This window comes from Rhinolophus ferrumequinum, chromosome 21 (genome assembly GCF_004115265.2).
Source record: "Rhinolophus ferrumequinum isolate MPI-CBG mRhiFer1 chromosome 21, mRhiFer1_v1.p, whole genome shotgun sequence".
NCBI lineage: Eukaryota > Metazoa > Chordata > Mammalia > Chiroptera > Rhinolophidae > Rhinolophus > Rhinolophus ferrumequinum.
Genome location: NC_046304.1, coordinates 15,358,688 through 15,373,187, shown reverse-complemented (window position 1 = coordinate 15,373,187; position 14,500 = coordinate 15,358,688). Strand labels below are relative to the sequence as shown.

At 52.3% G+C, this 14,500-nt stretch overlaps 1 protein-coding gene across 13 annotated transcripts in view; it reads left to right on the top strand.

Annotated features, from left to right (window-relative positions):
* Positions 1–14,500, top strand: part of RAP1GAP2 (RAP1 GTPase activating protein 2) — a 206,452-nt gene that overhangs the window by 96,600 nt on the left and 95,352 nt on the right. For all 13 annotated transcript variants that reach the window (XR_004421276.1, XM_033089948.1, XM_033089946.1 and 10 more), the window contains one exon: positions 8,916–9,000. Coding sequence is in view for 12 of the 13 variants with exons in the window: in XM_033089948.1 (XP_032945839.1) it covers positions 8,916–9,000 (85 nt within the window). In the remaining variant the exon portion in view is untranslated. The remainder of the gene's footprint in view (positions 1–8,915; positions 9,001–14,500) is intronic.

Genomic DNA, 14,500 nt, shown 5'->3' with positions numbered 1-14,500 from the left:
TGCTGCCATAGAGCCCTCCAGCAAAGCCCTGTAGGTCAGCCGTGCCCTACCTTTGAAACCTGCCACTCCCTTGCCCACGAGAGAGAATTCAGTTTGCTTAGCGCCTGGTTCCCAAACTTCAGCCATCCGCAAACCGCCTTCACTGTTTGTGTCACGTCTGCGGGCCACCTATGTTAGTTACTTAATAGTTTCCTGTACCAGGCTCAGGTTTTAAAACTTGAATAAACTCGTTTTAGAAGGCAGTGTTATGTCTCTACCATAAAAGAAAAATCAGAGTGGCCTTGTCACAAATGGAAGGTCACTGTAAGAGATCGATAAATAACTATTACAGTCAAGTCCACCCCAGATCACACTCAGCGGCCAGGAGGGAAGCATGTACCCCACTCTGGGAAAGTGTGATGTGGGCGCTCCTTTCAGGTGGGCTTCTGTTCTCTCCCATGGGCAGTGCAGCACAGTGGTTCACATTGTGGACTGTGGAGCCAGCCTGCCGGGTCCAAGCTTTGCTTTGCTCCTTTCCAGCTGTGGCAACTTGGGCAAGTAACTTAACCTCTCTGAGTCTCAGTGTCCCCATCTGTAAAGTGGGGTTAATAGATATTGCTGCAAAGGGTTGTTGTGAGTATTAAATTAGATAGGATATGGGGCTCACTTGAAATAGTAGCAAGTCCAGGGTAAGCCCTGAGGACTGTTAGTTTTCACTTCTCCTTTCTGAGGGCCTGTTAAGTGCCAGGGACGTGTTTCCTCTCCATCGGCGACACCAGACAGTCCCCCTAAGACAGGCTTTGCTTCCTCCTCCCCCATCCCCCTGTCCCAGACTCTGCTGCTGTGGTTTCCCTTTCCTTTTTCTCTCCCAGGCAGATGCTGGCCTTTCCCTCCAGGTCTAGCTGTCACCTCTTTTGTGATACCTTAGCTAGTCTCCCAAGGAGACCTATCCCTCTCTTCCCCATGTGCCCATGACACTTTATTCTATATTTGTTTTAATCCCTAACCCACACTTAATGTTTGGGAAATGGATGTGCCGCGCTTTCAGGTTGGTTTTTGCATTTTCACTTCTGCCTGGATTGTCTTCTCAGATGCTCGTAAACCATGCAAGCATTGTCCCCCATGCTAGGGCGCAGCCCGTCTTGGTCTCCAAGAACTCAAGCTTAAAGCACGTGAGCCGGTGCTGCCCCGTGGCCTCTCCTCATATCCTGCTGTGGCACGCAGGCCAGGCAGAGCTGGCCTTGTCATTGTGGTGGGGAAGGGCCATGGAATTGGAGTTGGAGATCTTGGGGGCGGAGGACCAACTCTCGAATTTTCTGACTCTGACCCTCAGGCTCATACAGAACCCCTAGAGTCTCCACTTACTCATCTGTGAGCTGTGTAGTTTCAGTCAGTTCTAAAAACTGTCTTTTCAGAAAAAGCTGATTTCCCTAGGAGTGTGGAGATTTGCCTGTCTGTGCGTGTGGGGTGGTCCATCCGCTTTGAGACGTGATGGAGGAGGCTTAGTCATCCCCAGCCAGGGGCCATGGCAGGGTCTCCATGGTGGGTCTCCAGGGCTGGTTTGCCTTGTTGTCTCCTGGCTCCCCCTGGCACCTACCCTGGGCCCAGGTTAGGGATTCAGGGTCTTCCAGGGAACAGCAGCACCCTTACCTGTCACACGTGGAGAGAAGCCAGTGTGACCTTTGAAGCTGGAGGCGTGGAGTATCACCCAGGCCTCCTCTGGGTCCCATGTGCAGCCACATTTGGCCACCTGGGCCTGTGTAGTCACATCTGGCACACCTCTGGCGCAGCCCTGGCGTTGTCGTCACTCCACTCCTTATAGGGGACCATAGACCTCTTGGACCTCCGCCCCTTCTCTCCCCTCACACAGGGCCCTGGCAGCACTCATGCTTTATAAAGGTTTGTTTATAAACCAGCTGTGCTGCCTAAGACATGACCTCTCTCGTCCCGCATCCTGTGTGGAGGTGACTTGGGAACTGTGTCTCCTCTCCAGAGAACAGGAGAGAGGCCAGCAGTGGGGTTTGGGCATCCCCACCTCTCCGGGCCTCAGTGGCCTTGTCTGTGTGATGGGGCCGTTGGTGACTCCTATTGGTTTGTCTCAGGGCTGCTTGTCTCTGTGACTGTGAACCCTGGGATTGGGTGGCACGGTGCGGTGGGGGTTGCTAGTTTGCATCCCCTGGGGAGTTTTGAGTTATTGAAGGTCCAGAGTTGTGCTCTAACTCACCAGGATTCTCCTGGAGTATGTATGGGGATGGGATGTGACACCAGAAGTCCACCCTGCCAGGTACTGACAGGTGAGCAATGCCTGCTTCTTTCCAGGGGGCTCTCCAAGGGGGGCATTGGGAGGCTGTCCCTCGACCCATTGGAGCCTCTCATTCCTGAATCCTGTGACCCCCCTTCCCTCCCTCCGCACCCCTGCCAGCTCTTCTGGGCTTGTGTCCGTCTCCTCTTCCACAGGAGCCCCTGCACAGGAGGACGTTAATGTCCTCACCTCCGTGTCTGTCCCCGTGGGGTTTGGAATCAAGTCATGTGCATGTCACCAGGACTTGGTGGCTCACACACAACGGCTGTGATCTCCTCTGTCTACCTCCCAGACCTAGGGTCCAAAGAGTGTGGGCCTTCGAGTTCCCCCAGGTTTGAAGCCATCCCTGCCTCCCCTCCAGTCTCTGATGGGCTTTCTGCCTTGACCCTCTCCATCATGCCCACTTTCCAGCTCATTCAACAACAGCCTTGGCAACAAGAACAGTGGCGACCAGTACAGCGTTTTTTGCTGAGTAACTGGGCACTGTGCTGAATGCTTTACAGGCTTCATTCAGACCATCCAGTGAGGTGGTATTATCACACTGTTTTACAGACGAGGTTGCTGAGATATAGCGAGGTGAATAATCTGGCCAGGGTCACAGACCTCATCGGGGTGGTGCTGGAATCCCGATCTAGGCCTGTTGGACCATAAAGCCAGTGCCTTTGACCCACTGCACACCCGTCTCCCTCGAGGCTGGAGCCTGGCACTCTCCAGCCTGGTGCCAGGCTGTTCTGCCATGCGTGGATGGAACTTCTGGAACGAGTTTCCTATCCATGGGGATGCCCCAGCACTGCTGGCTGCTAGAATGCGGGCTGTGTGATTGTGCCGCGGGGCCATGGGTCTCTGTAGACAGCTTTGGGCATGGACTCTCAGCCCCGACCCAGTTCCATGCCTGACCTGGAGACCACATCATTCTCTGCCACCACGGAAAATGTCTAAGACTCCAGTCATATTGAGGAGTTGAGCAATTCTCTGAGTCCTGCGCAGGAAGGTTGGAAGTTAGTGGGAGTTGGGAGTTAGCGTGCCCATTCTGCAGAGGGGAAAGCAGAGATGCCACGACCCTGAGAGCCCAGCTTGTCTGTCATCGTCCTGGCCTCTGACTCTCTTTTTCTGCCATTGCATTGCTTTTTATGATGATTTCTCTTGAAGCTATTTTATTTGATGTTAATATTATTTTATTTCTTATTGTTTGTGGTCGAGTTGGTGATATAGGATGTAGAAATGTGAAGTTAGAACTCTTAAAAATCTCTCCAAGAGAATGTCTGTGTTGCAAGTACTTAAGAGTGCTGGGAGTAGGGAAGAAAGGCATTGCTTCCGTTCTCTTTTCTTTTTCCTTCCTTCCTTCTTTCTCCTTCTGTCCCTCCCTCCCTTCTTCTTTCCTTCGTTCCTCATTCATTCATTCATTTTTATTGAGCTATAATTCACATATCAGGTGTTGCTTTCATTCAGCAGGTGGGACGTGTGAGGAAGCCCCACTCAGCGTCTTATGCATAGCCGCAGAGTAAGAACTTGCGTGCAGCCCAGGGCCCGGTGGGCACCAAAAGGCAGACAGAGAAGAAATTCAACAGTAAGAATAACAGAAATAGAGCCCATCTAGCCCCTTCTTTCTCATGCCATTTAAAAAAATTTGAGATATAATTTATATACGATCAAATTCACCCCTTTAAAATGCATAATTCAGTGGTTTTTAGTATATTCACAAAGTTGTACAACCATCACCACTGTGTAGTTCCAGAACATTTTCATCACCTCACGCTATAATTCCCTGCACCCATTAGCAGTTACTGCCAATTCTTCCCCCCAGCTCTTGGCAACCACTAACGGCTTTCTGTCTCTGGATTTGCCTGTTTTGGACAGTTCAGATAAATGGAGGCATGCAACATGTGGCATTGTGTGTCTGGCTTCTTTCACTTAAGCCTCATGTTTTCAAGGTTCATCCACGTTGTAACATGTTTCAGTGCTTCATTCATTTTTATGGCCGAATAATATTCCATCTTGTGGATAGACCACAGTTTGTTTATCTATTCGTCGGTTCATGGACACTTGGGTCATTTCCACCTTTTGGCTGCTGTGAATAATGTTTCTCATTCCTTTTGGTTTGGTTTTCCTGAGAAGCTCTTTGCAGTGGCCAGCTGTCTATATTTCTCTAGCGTGGCTATTTGGAAAGTTGGGGAAAGCGCAGCCAAGCGTGGCAGGTGGCTGGGGAGCTGGTGTGAGCGATGCAGATGCAAACAAGGAGAGTTTGAAAGTCTGGGAGAACTCTCTGCCAGAGGGAGGGCTTATGTGTGGCCCCAGAGCCATCTGATGGTGAGTGAGTATGTTTCCTGTTGATGATTAACCGATGTTGTGATCCTGAGAGGAGATCCCTGGGGCTGGAATTGGTGCTTATTGGAGATGCCAGAGATGTTTTCAAAGACATTAAAATTGCCCTGGACCCTTGTTTCTCTCTCTCTACTTGGAGACCAAATCACCATTTTATGAGTTATGATGACAGTAAAGAAGATGATAATTATGACAACGATGGTCTGCATTTGTAGAGGACTTCATGTGGAGTTGCAGGTAGAACCATACTTGAACCCAGGACTCTCTTGATTCTCAGTGTAGGGCATTTTTCAGAAGTGTGTGACCGATGATGGCTGCAGAGACCTCAAATGGTGAGGCAGAGCCAACCAGACTAGAGATGAGAACCCTGGAGGCCTGGCTGCTGTCCGTGGGGTCCTCCCATGCGAGTCTGTCCAGTTCCCTACGAACAGCCCCATTCGTAGGGTGAATCATCCATTTGGTTTCTCAGCTTCCATTCCAGGCTCTTTGATCATTTCCTCCTGAGATTTGCATTTGGCTAAAGCTGGCTAGGACTTCTCCGGGCCTCCCTGTGCCCTCCCAGCAGCCGCGCTCTGGGGAAAGAAACCCAGAGTAGAGAACCTCAGTGCCCTGTGGCTCTGGGGCAGAGATGTGCTGAGCGGGCTGCGCCTCCAGGATCCCCAGAGGAGGGTGGGGACGCTCCTCACCTGCCCATCCACACCTGGTTTTACCACCCTTCTTTCTCTTAGCTGAGCGAATGATCTTCCTCCTCCCTTCCTCTGTCTTCTCCCTGTCCTGCTTTTCCCCTCTTCTGCCCGCATCACCACCTCCTCTTCTTGTGGGTCCCTGTGTGGGTCTGGGAGCCTGTGTCCTCGGAGCTGTATGTGGGCATTTGGCTGGCTTGGTTGGAGGGGCAGTTTTCAGTCTCAGTTTAATGACACATGTCAAGATCGCTGTGGGTTACTAGAAAGAGGTTTCAAAGAAGTATAAGGGTGCTACCTCTGCTCATAATTTACCTTTCGCTTATAATAAATTAGAGCAGATTCAGTGACAGAATTGTGTTAATGCTCACCGACTTCCCTGTGATACGTTTGCCTGAGAAAGGGCTGGAATCACGGTGAGCACTGTAGTTCTTACTCGGTCTTATCTCAGCACCAGCGGATGGCCGGGCCTGGCTGTCCCTGGGAGATTGGCTCACACGTGAATGTCCTTGGTTGTGAGGGGTGGGCAGGACAAGGTGAGGTCGAAGCAGAGATTTCACCCTCCTTGTTTTGGATTCTCCAGTTACAATGCCAAGGCTAGAACCTGGGCTTGGGCGGTGTTTTCATTTCATAGGGCTGCCATAACCAAGTGCCACAAATGGGCAGCTTAAAACAGCAGACATTTATTGTTTCAGTTTTGGAGGCTAGAAGTCCAAAATCAAGGTGTCAGCAGCGCCATGTTCCTTCTGAAGCCTCCAGGGAAGAATCTTGCTTGTCTCTTGTCGCTTCTGGCAGTGTCCAGCAATCCTTGGCATTGCTGGGCATTCTGGCAGTACCACTCCCAACTCTGCCTCTGTTGTCACATGGCGTTCTCCCTGTGTGTCTGTGTCTTCACATGGATGCCTTCTTCTCCTCTAAGGACACCAGTCACATTGAATTAAGGGGCCAACCTGATGACCTCATCTTAACTTGATTACATCTGCGAAGACCCCATTTCCAAATAAAGCCACATCACAGGTACCTGGAGGTTAAGACTTCAATATATCTTTAGGGGACACACAATTCAACTCTAATAGGCAGTTAACTCTTAAATAAGTGCCTTTGGCTCCCAGGAGGGCTGGAGTCAAGTGTAAGGATGGTTCAGTGTGGTTTATACCCCGATAGGTGCCACTCCAAGCCATCTGTATACTAAGGCAGAGTAGATTCTAATTTGCGGCCAAGGGCCTGTGTGTGCTCTGAGTTCTGATTCTTTTAAGAACAGCAGCCGTGCCTTCTGCCCACCGTGGCCTCCCCTCTGGAGTCTTGGACGGAGCCCTGCAGCTGGCATGAGGCTGGTAGCCACTGGTGCTCATTCCTGCTCCAGCACCTTCCAGGCTCCCAGCCGCATTTGGAAAATCTTTCTGGCAGAAGCTGCCCTGGGCTCCCACGTGATAGTCCCCACCACTCCCTGGAGGCTGGTCCCAGGAGCTTATGCCAGTGTGCAGGGAAAACAGGCTGGCACAGGGGCGAGGGGCTCAGTGCAGGGAGGGGAGGGTTAGCCATGGGGACCATTTGCCTGGGACGCATGGACCTTGGGTAAGAATCACATCTGCTCTGGTCCAATGGCAGTGGACCTCTTGCCCTTTATGGAGAGAACCACACAGAGTGACCATGTATGTGAGTGTTCCTTGACCACTGATATTAAAACCTGCCATCATTATCCTCCCCTAGGGTTTGTGTTTCTGGAGAGCCAGGGTGGCTCTCGGTCAAGTTTGCCCACAAGTCATCTCGAGGGTAGTAGGCCAGAGATCGTCAGCTAACCCCCAGCAGTCCTATAGACTGGTTGGGGGGCCTTGTCTCCCCTTCCCTTCCCTCCCTGCATGCTTTTCCCTCCCAGGCTCCCAGCCCCCAAGGGGAGCGGTCTTTGTCTGTCCTTGTGCTCTTGGAGCTCCCCATCCTTCATGATCCTTCCTCCCTTTCCTTTTCCCCATCATGGCTCTCAGGGGCGCAGGTCCATTGAGGAGGAGCAGGGGCTGCTTGAGAGAGCGCGGAGTGGTGGGAGGGGGCGAGCCGGTGTTAGACCCAGCTCTGTCAGCTCCACAGGCAGGTGAAGGCCGGAGCATCCCGGCTGGACCCCACGGTGGAAGGGGAGGCTGGTAGCTCTGACAGAGCTAGAAGAAGCCACATTCAGTCGTGTGCGTGCACGTGTACACACATGTGCTCTGTCTCAGCCCTGCTGTCTCTTGTGCTAGTTACAGTCTGGATCAGGAAGGAGGGGACCCCCCCCTTTCCAGCCATCAGAGTGAGACCAAGGTCCAAGAAGAAAGTGGGGGAAGGCAGATGGAGAAGCAGCGAGGGGGATTGGCAGGTTTGAGGTTAGTGGTGTCCCGTGGATCCTCCACCAAGCCAGATGTTCAGGTAGCCTCCTTATCCAGCTTCCTAGAGGACAGGCTGCAGAGCAGGCAGGGGTTGTATCAGAGTGGACAGGGCCCTGTGACGCCTGGCCTGGTTTCTCCTAGATGGGGCCTGCCTGGCTGAGGGAAGCTGGGATGGGGTGGTGTCTGGGCCCCAGGGCAAGGGCTTGCTTTGGAAAGGCGGAGGGCTGGGCTCCGTAGGGGGCGGGCTTCTCATGAGGGAGGTTAGGGTTGGAGCTGCTACCCCATTGGTAGGATGTGGGCTGGAAGGAAGTACAGAAGCATTCTCTCGAGGTGGCAGGGCAGTCGTCTGGTCATTTAAGTGGGACCAGGTGTTAGGCTGACTCAGGCTGGGGTTCTGGAGAAGGAAACAGTTGCAAAGTCGGGGGCTTTGACGGCTCAGCCCAGTCTTCTAGGCTCTTCATAATGTTATCCTTGCCTTCCCTCCCATCCCAGGATATAACTAGGGCACATCCGGGACACCAGAGTCCCTCGTCCGGGGACTCCCCCAGGTTCTGCCCAGCTGGCCGTATTGTGTAACTGTTGTTCCGAAGCCTTATCCCACTGCAAACATTCTGCCTAGTGATCGCACTGCAAACCAGCATTTCCTGGTCACCAGCAAGGGCCAGATGGAAAGTGGGGAGTGTGTGAGAGCAGCGAACTTGTTGCAATCATGTTGTCATGGTGACACAACTCTGTTTAGCTGCCTCTCCCCATTCTAGCCCACATGGACTAAAATAAGTTTTACCTGCAGCTTACATAGCAGGCAGTCCCGCCTTTCCAAGGTCAGCTCTCTGGCTGGTGCGTGTGTGTGTATTTAGAGACTCCAGGGAGGATGAATTGAAAACATTTACCCCTCTCCCCTTCTTCTCCCACCCCATCCCCAGTCCTGTATCTCGTAGCCCAGAGTTGTCAGACGTCAGCGATGCATCAGAATCACCTGGAGAGATTGTTAAAATACAGATTCCTGGGCTCCATCACCGGAGAGTCTGGTGTGCACCTGAGAATTTGCATTTTTCACAAGTTCCCAGGTGTGGCTGCTGCTGCTGGAGCAGGGAGCACACTTGGAGCAGCCTTGCTTTAGATTTTAGTACATGCCAGCAAAAAAATGCACTCCCCTCTCGTTTTGCTCAGTGTGTGTGTCAGACTGTCCTTAAGCCCAGCCACTTTTCAAGGAGAGAGGGGAAGGTGCAGACAGGCCCCCACTCACCTCTTTTGTGTTCCATGCCCTCCTTACAGGAAGCAGGAGCTGGCCAACAGCTCGGATGTGACCCTCCCAGACCGGTCGCTGTCCCCTCCTCTCACGGCGCCTCCCACCATGAAGGTAAGAAACTTAGAGTTGGTTGGAGGGAGGGGAAGTGGGTGGGGGAAATCTCAAGGCCTTGCTTTGTATTGGCACCAGAGCGTGCCAGTGGGGCCCACTGAGTGCCTAGATACCTCTGGAAACAGTGTTCCCTTGAGCTCACCAGGGCAGGAGGAAAATGTGACTGTGAGACTCAGGTGTTAGGGCGTGGTCAGAAAATAGACAGGGACTGAACAGGGTTGGCAGGATGCTTGGTCATTAGCGAGAGGCCTTGTGGAACTGTGGGCCTGGGTTGTGGAACAAGGAGCCCAGGCAGGAGTAAGTGGGAGAGACTTAGAATGTAGCTACAGGCTGGTGCCTTAAGCGGCCACTGCCCAAAAGGGCTGCCAGGGACTGGGGGTGGGGAAGGGGTCCTGTGGGCTGGGACCCTCCTGGGACCTGAATGGCACTTGCGTGCTGATCTTCCTGCCTCTGATGGGCTCTCTTGGGCTGGCCCTGACGTCCCAATCTCTGTAGGAGAATTAAATGCCTTAGAGGTTCTGGGGAGCCAGTAATTCTTTTCCTATTGGCACTTTATTCACAAGTCTCTTCCCTGGGAGATCACATCCCAGGACCCCAAGTCCAAGCCCCTTTCATTCCTAGAAAGAAGCCAAGGGGGCAGCACCGTCCCCCTACTATGCCCTTCCCCCTTTACCTTTTAGTCTCCCCTGGCAGGATGGTCACATACACCTGAACTGACCCTCAGAGAGGACTTTGGCTCAGCCAGTATTCCTACTTGGGCAGCAATGCCCCTCCCTCCCTCCCTCCTTCCTTCTTTCCTTCCCTCCCTCCCTCCATCCCATTTTGCCAGGTAAGGACTAGCTCTGAAGAAGTCACCTGCCTCTTGGATCATCTGAGGGGACACCTAAGCCAGCCCCCATCTCTGTCCTGGGGCTCTTCTGTGAGGTGGCTCCCAGGGAGATAATTAGGGCTCTTCGCTATTGCTCTCTGTTGCACTCCCTCTTCTCTGACCTAATCTGTTGCAAAGTGATACCCCAGAGGAATTAGATGAAAACCATCTTCCCGTTATCATCCCACGTTGAATGCCCTCCACGCACAGAGCTGGTATGCATGGGGGAATATCATGGAATGGCAGCCGGAGCCGGCCCCGGTTGGATTAGAAGTTCAGGAATGGGTGGGGTGTATGGCTGACTGAGGACACCTGTGCTCTCTTCCTGGTGGGGTATCTGGGGGTATTGAAAGCCAGAACAATTTCATCCACCTACTTACGTTGCTGGCATCTGAGCCAGGTGCTGGGGTGGCTTGTTTGCATGAGGTAATGCTGAGAAGTGGGGTGTGAGATGCTTATCTCTGTGCTTGTGGATGGTGGGAGTTTGCAGGGAGAACTCTGAAAGTTTCCTAGGAGGAGTCACTGAGTTCTCTTGGCAGGCTTTAATTACTCGCATACACATTTAATTCATTCAACACCCAATATTTATTTGAATGCTGTATTACTCAAGACTCTTGATTTCAAGTGACAGAAACACAACTCACTTTGGCTTAAGCATAGAGGAAATTTGTTGCCTTCATAGTGGCAAGTATAGACTCCAAGCATGGCTGCATCCATGAAATCTGTCTCTTTCCATCTCTCTTCTATACTGGTTTCATTCTCTGTTAAGCTCTATCTCTGGTGGCAGGATGGTGACAGGTGTTCCTACTTGGTAAATAACTCCAGTGAAAAGAAGAGTCTTTTCCCTAGTAGTGCTAACAAAAATACCCGGGAGGAAGCTCATTGGCCTGGCTTAAGTCACATGTCTATCTCTGAACCAATCGTTGCAGCCAGAGAGATGGAAGGCTCTGACTGGCCAGACTTGGGTCTCATGTCCACCACCTACTCCCTGAGAACCAAGAGTGGAGGAGGAGTGGCTCCTCAAAGGAAAATTGAAGTGTTACTATAAGAAAAAGAGAAAATGGATGTAGGACAGGCAAGACCGACAGCTTTTCACTTCCAGTTTTGACCATGTGCCGGGCCCAGTGTTGAGCGCCGGGGACCCAGTAGTGAATAAGACATTGTGCCCCTGTTCTGGAGCTTGTGGTCTAGCTAGGGAGACAAAAGTTGGAAACATAATTTCAAAAATGAGGGATGGATAGTTAGGTGTGTTCCAAAGGAGAAGCGCAACGTAGCTGGGGGACAATATAAGGTCTGTGGAGGGGGGACTCTAACCTAATCTTGGCGAGGGTCAGGTAGGGCTTCTTGGAGGAAATCGTTTCAACTGAACCCTGAGAGTTGAGTGGGACTTAGGCAAAGATGCAGTCAGGGTGGAGCGGAATGTTCTAGATGCTTACCCCTGGAAGTGAGGCCAAGCGACCAGTAGCAGCACCTTCGTCATTTGGGAGTTCCTTAGAAATGCAGCATCTCAGGCCTCACTCCTGACAACTGAACCAGAATCAGCATTTTACACACATTCCCCTTCATGTGCACTTTACAGCTTGAGAAGCACTGCTCTAGACTGTGGAAGGCCCTGACGCAGGAGACAGAGAGCTCCTCCAACCAGAGCCCCAGAATGGCCCGAGCATCCATAGCTAGGGACGAAGAGTCAGACACTTGGAAGTTTTGCTAAAGATTTTGGGTTTTCTCCTAATGAAGGCATTGAAATCTCGAACATTTTAGTCAGAGGAGTAAGAGGATGGGACTCTTGAAAAGTCACCTTGGCTGTTGTGTGGAAAGTGCATAGGAGGGAGCAGAGTGGAAAGTGGGAGACGAGTCGGGAGGCCTCCCCAGGACCCAGTGAGGAGAGGACGGTGGCCTGAGTCTGAGGGCTGTGTGAGGTGATTTGGAAGTGGTCAGATTTCCTAGGAGGTAGACTGATGAGGTATGAGGACTTGCGGGAAGGTAGGAGGCAAGCATGGGCGCCGGTTTGGAAGACTTGGATAAATGTTACAGCCATTCTTTGAGATGGAGTGAGCCAGCAGGGAGGATGAGAGCTTAAGTTCTAAGTGCTGGGTTGGACATGCTTGAGACATGAATGGGGGTGTCAGGGAGCAGCTGGGTATTTGGGGGCCAGGCTTCAAAGGAGGGTCAGGACTGGAGGTAAAAATCTGGAGTCATTTTCATAGAGGTGAGAATTGAAGCTTGGGGTGGAGGGTTGGGTGGGGGCAATGAGCTCTCCAGGGAGAGGGTGGAGTAAGAAGAAGCTTCCTGGGCTGGCCTGGTGGCTCAGGCGGTTGGAGCTCCATGCTCCTAACTCCAAAGGCTGCCGGTTCGATTCCCCATGCATGGGCCAGTGGGCTCTCAAGCACAAGGTTGCCAGTTCGATTCCTCGAGTCCCACAAGGGATGGTGGGCAGTGCCCCCTGCAACTAAAATTGAACACGGCACCTTGAGCTGAGCTGCCGCTGAGCTCCTGGATGGCTCAGTTGGTTGGAGTGCATCCTCTCAACTACAAGGTTGCCGGTTCAACTCCCACAAGGGATGGTGGGCTGCACCCCCTGCAACTAGCAACAGCAACTGGACCTGGAGCTGAGCTGCGTCCTCCACAACTAAGACTGAAAGGACAACAACTTGAAGCTGAATGGCACCCTTCACACCTAAGATTGAAAGGACAACAACTTAACTTGGTAAAAAGTCCTGGAAGTACACACTGTTCCCCAATTAAAAAAAAAAGTCCTGTTCCCCTTCCCCAATTAAAAAAATCTTTAAAAAAAAAAGAAGAAGCTTCCTGGGCTAGCACCTTGCATTGCAGAGACTGGTGTGGAGGGGGCTGGAGACATGGTGGAAGGAGCATTTCACAAAGGAGGGATGGGCGGCCGGAGAGGCCAAGTACGAGGAGCATACAGTGTCCTCTGGGCTTAGTGGCCTCGTTGCCTCGTTGCTGCTGCTCATGTAACCGAGAAGAGTTGTGTGGGGAGGGATGGGTGTGTGAGGCCTGGGTGTGTGAGGAGTGAGTGGAGATGGTGCAAGAGTCAGAGCGTGTAGACAGTGCTTGTGAGGTGGGAGCCTTGAGAGTGTGGAAATGCTGAAAGGTGGGATCCAGGAGGGTATAGGGAGATACAGGCGAGAGGGGGGCTGATCAGGAATTTGGAGCACGAGTAAGGCATTATTAGTTAACACATGGATTCATTCGGAAAATGATTTATGAACATCCGCTGGGTGCCTGACCCTATTCTACTCTGGCAGCACAGGGCCAGCTGGCTGTCAGCGGGTAAGCCTGGCTTGTGTGGGACCCCAGGTAGGCTCAGAACAGAGCAGCAACCTGCAGGGAAGTCTTCGTGACCAATGGTCAGAAGACAGCCCCACCGCCGGTGCTCTGTCCTTGTCTTTTTATTCTTAAAGATTTTATTGGGGAAGGGGAACAGGACTTTATAGGGGAACAGTGTGTACTTCCAGGACTTTTTTCCAAGTTAAATTATTGTCCTTTCAGTCTTAGTTGTGGAGGGCGCAGCTTAGCTCCAGGTCCAGTTGCCGTTGCTAGTTGCAGGGGGCACAGCCCACCATCCTTTGTGGGAGTCGAACCGGCAACCTTGTAGTTGAGAGCCCACGCTCCAACCAACTGAGCCATCCGGGAGGCAGCTCAGCTCAAGGTGCCGTGTTCAATCTTAGTTGCAGGGGGCGCAGCCCACCATCCCTTGCGGGACTCGAGGAATTGAACCAGCAACCTTGTGGTTGAGAGCCTACTGGCCCATGTGGGAATCGAACTGGCAGCCTTTAGAGTTAGGAGCACGGAGTTCCAACCGGAGTTCCAACCGTCTGAGCCACCGGGCTGGCCCCCTGTCCTTCTCATCTTTGAACTCAAGAATTTTCCAGCCTGTGACTTTACTGTCCAAAGCCCCAAGGCCAAAGTCAGGGCTGGGAACTCAGAAGAAGATGCCAGGGGTCACCCTGGGGACTCACCCTGGGGGTGGGACCCTTTTGTGGTTGGCGTTGGGGGTCAGCATGTGGCGTACTTGGAGTTAGGGGTCTCTTTGTAACTGTCATTTGGGTTTATTCTTGCCTAAGACTTAGCCTGTGGCTGTGGTTCGAAGTCTGTTGTCTGTGGCAGGGACATTTGTTTTTCCCTTTGTGTAAAGCTAACGGATCCATATGGGACTTCAGACCACGAGCCTCATTTACCTCGCCCGGCCTCCTCCACAGAGGGCACGTCCCTTTTGTGACTTACTTATCAAGTCGTGTTGCTGGTCATTGGAAGCTTCCCGGCATTGAGTTCCTTGAGGGCTGTCCTGCTCTGTGGGTCCCCAGTCCTGGCTGGGGTGGGGAGCCTGACAGATGTTTTGTGGTGTGTTGACCATACGGGACCTCCAGGGGGGAGAAGCTTAGACTTGATCTTCTATTCCTCTGGTTTGCTTGAATCTTACATCCCAGCTGAACCTCTATCTCCAGGTAATACTCTTCTAAATTAAGTTCGTGGACGTATGTTCTTCGCGATGTGGACTGCAGCCCCATTCTTCCCCATCTGTCTCATGTGGGGTCACCTGGGCAGACCTGGGCTCCCACCTGGACTGCAGCCCCATTCTTCCCCATCTGTCTCATGTGGGGTCACCTGGGC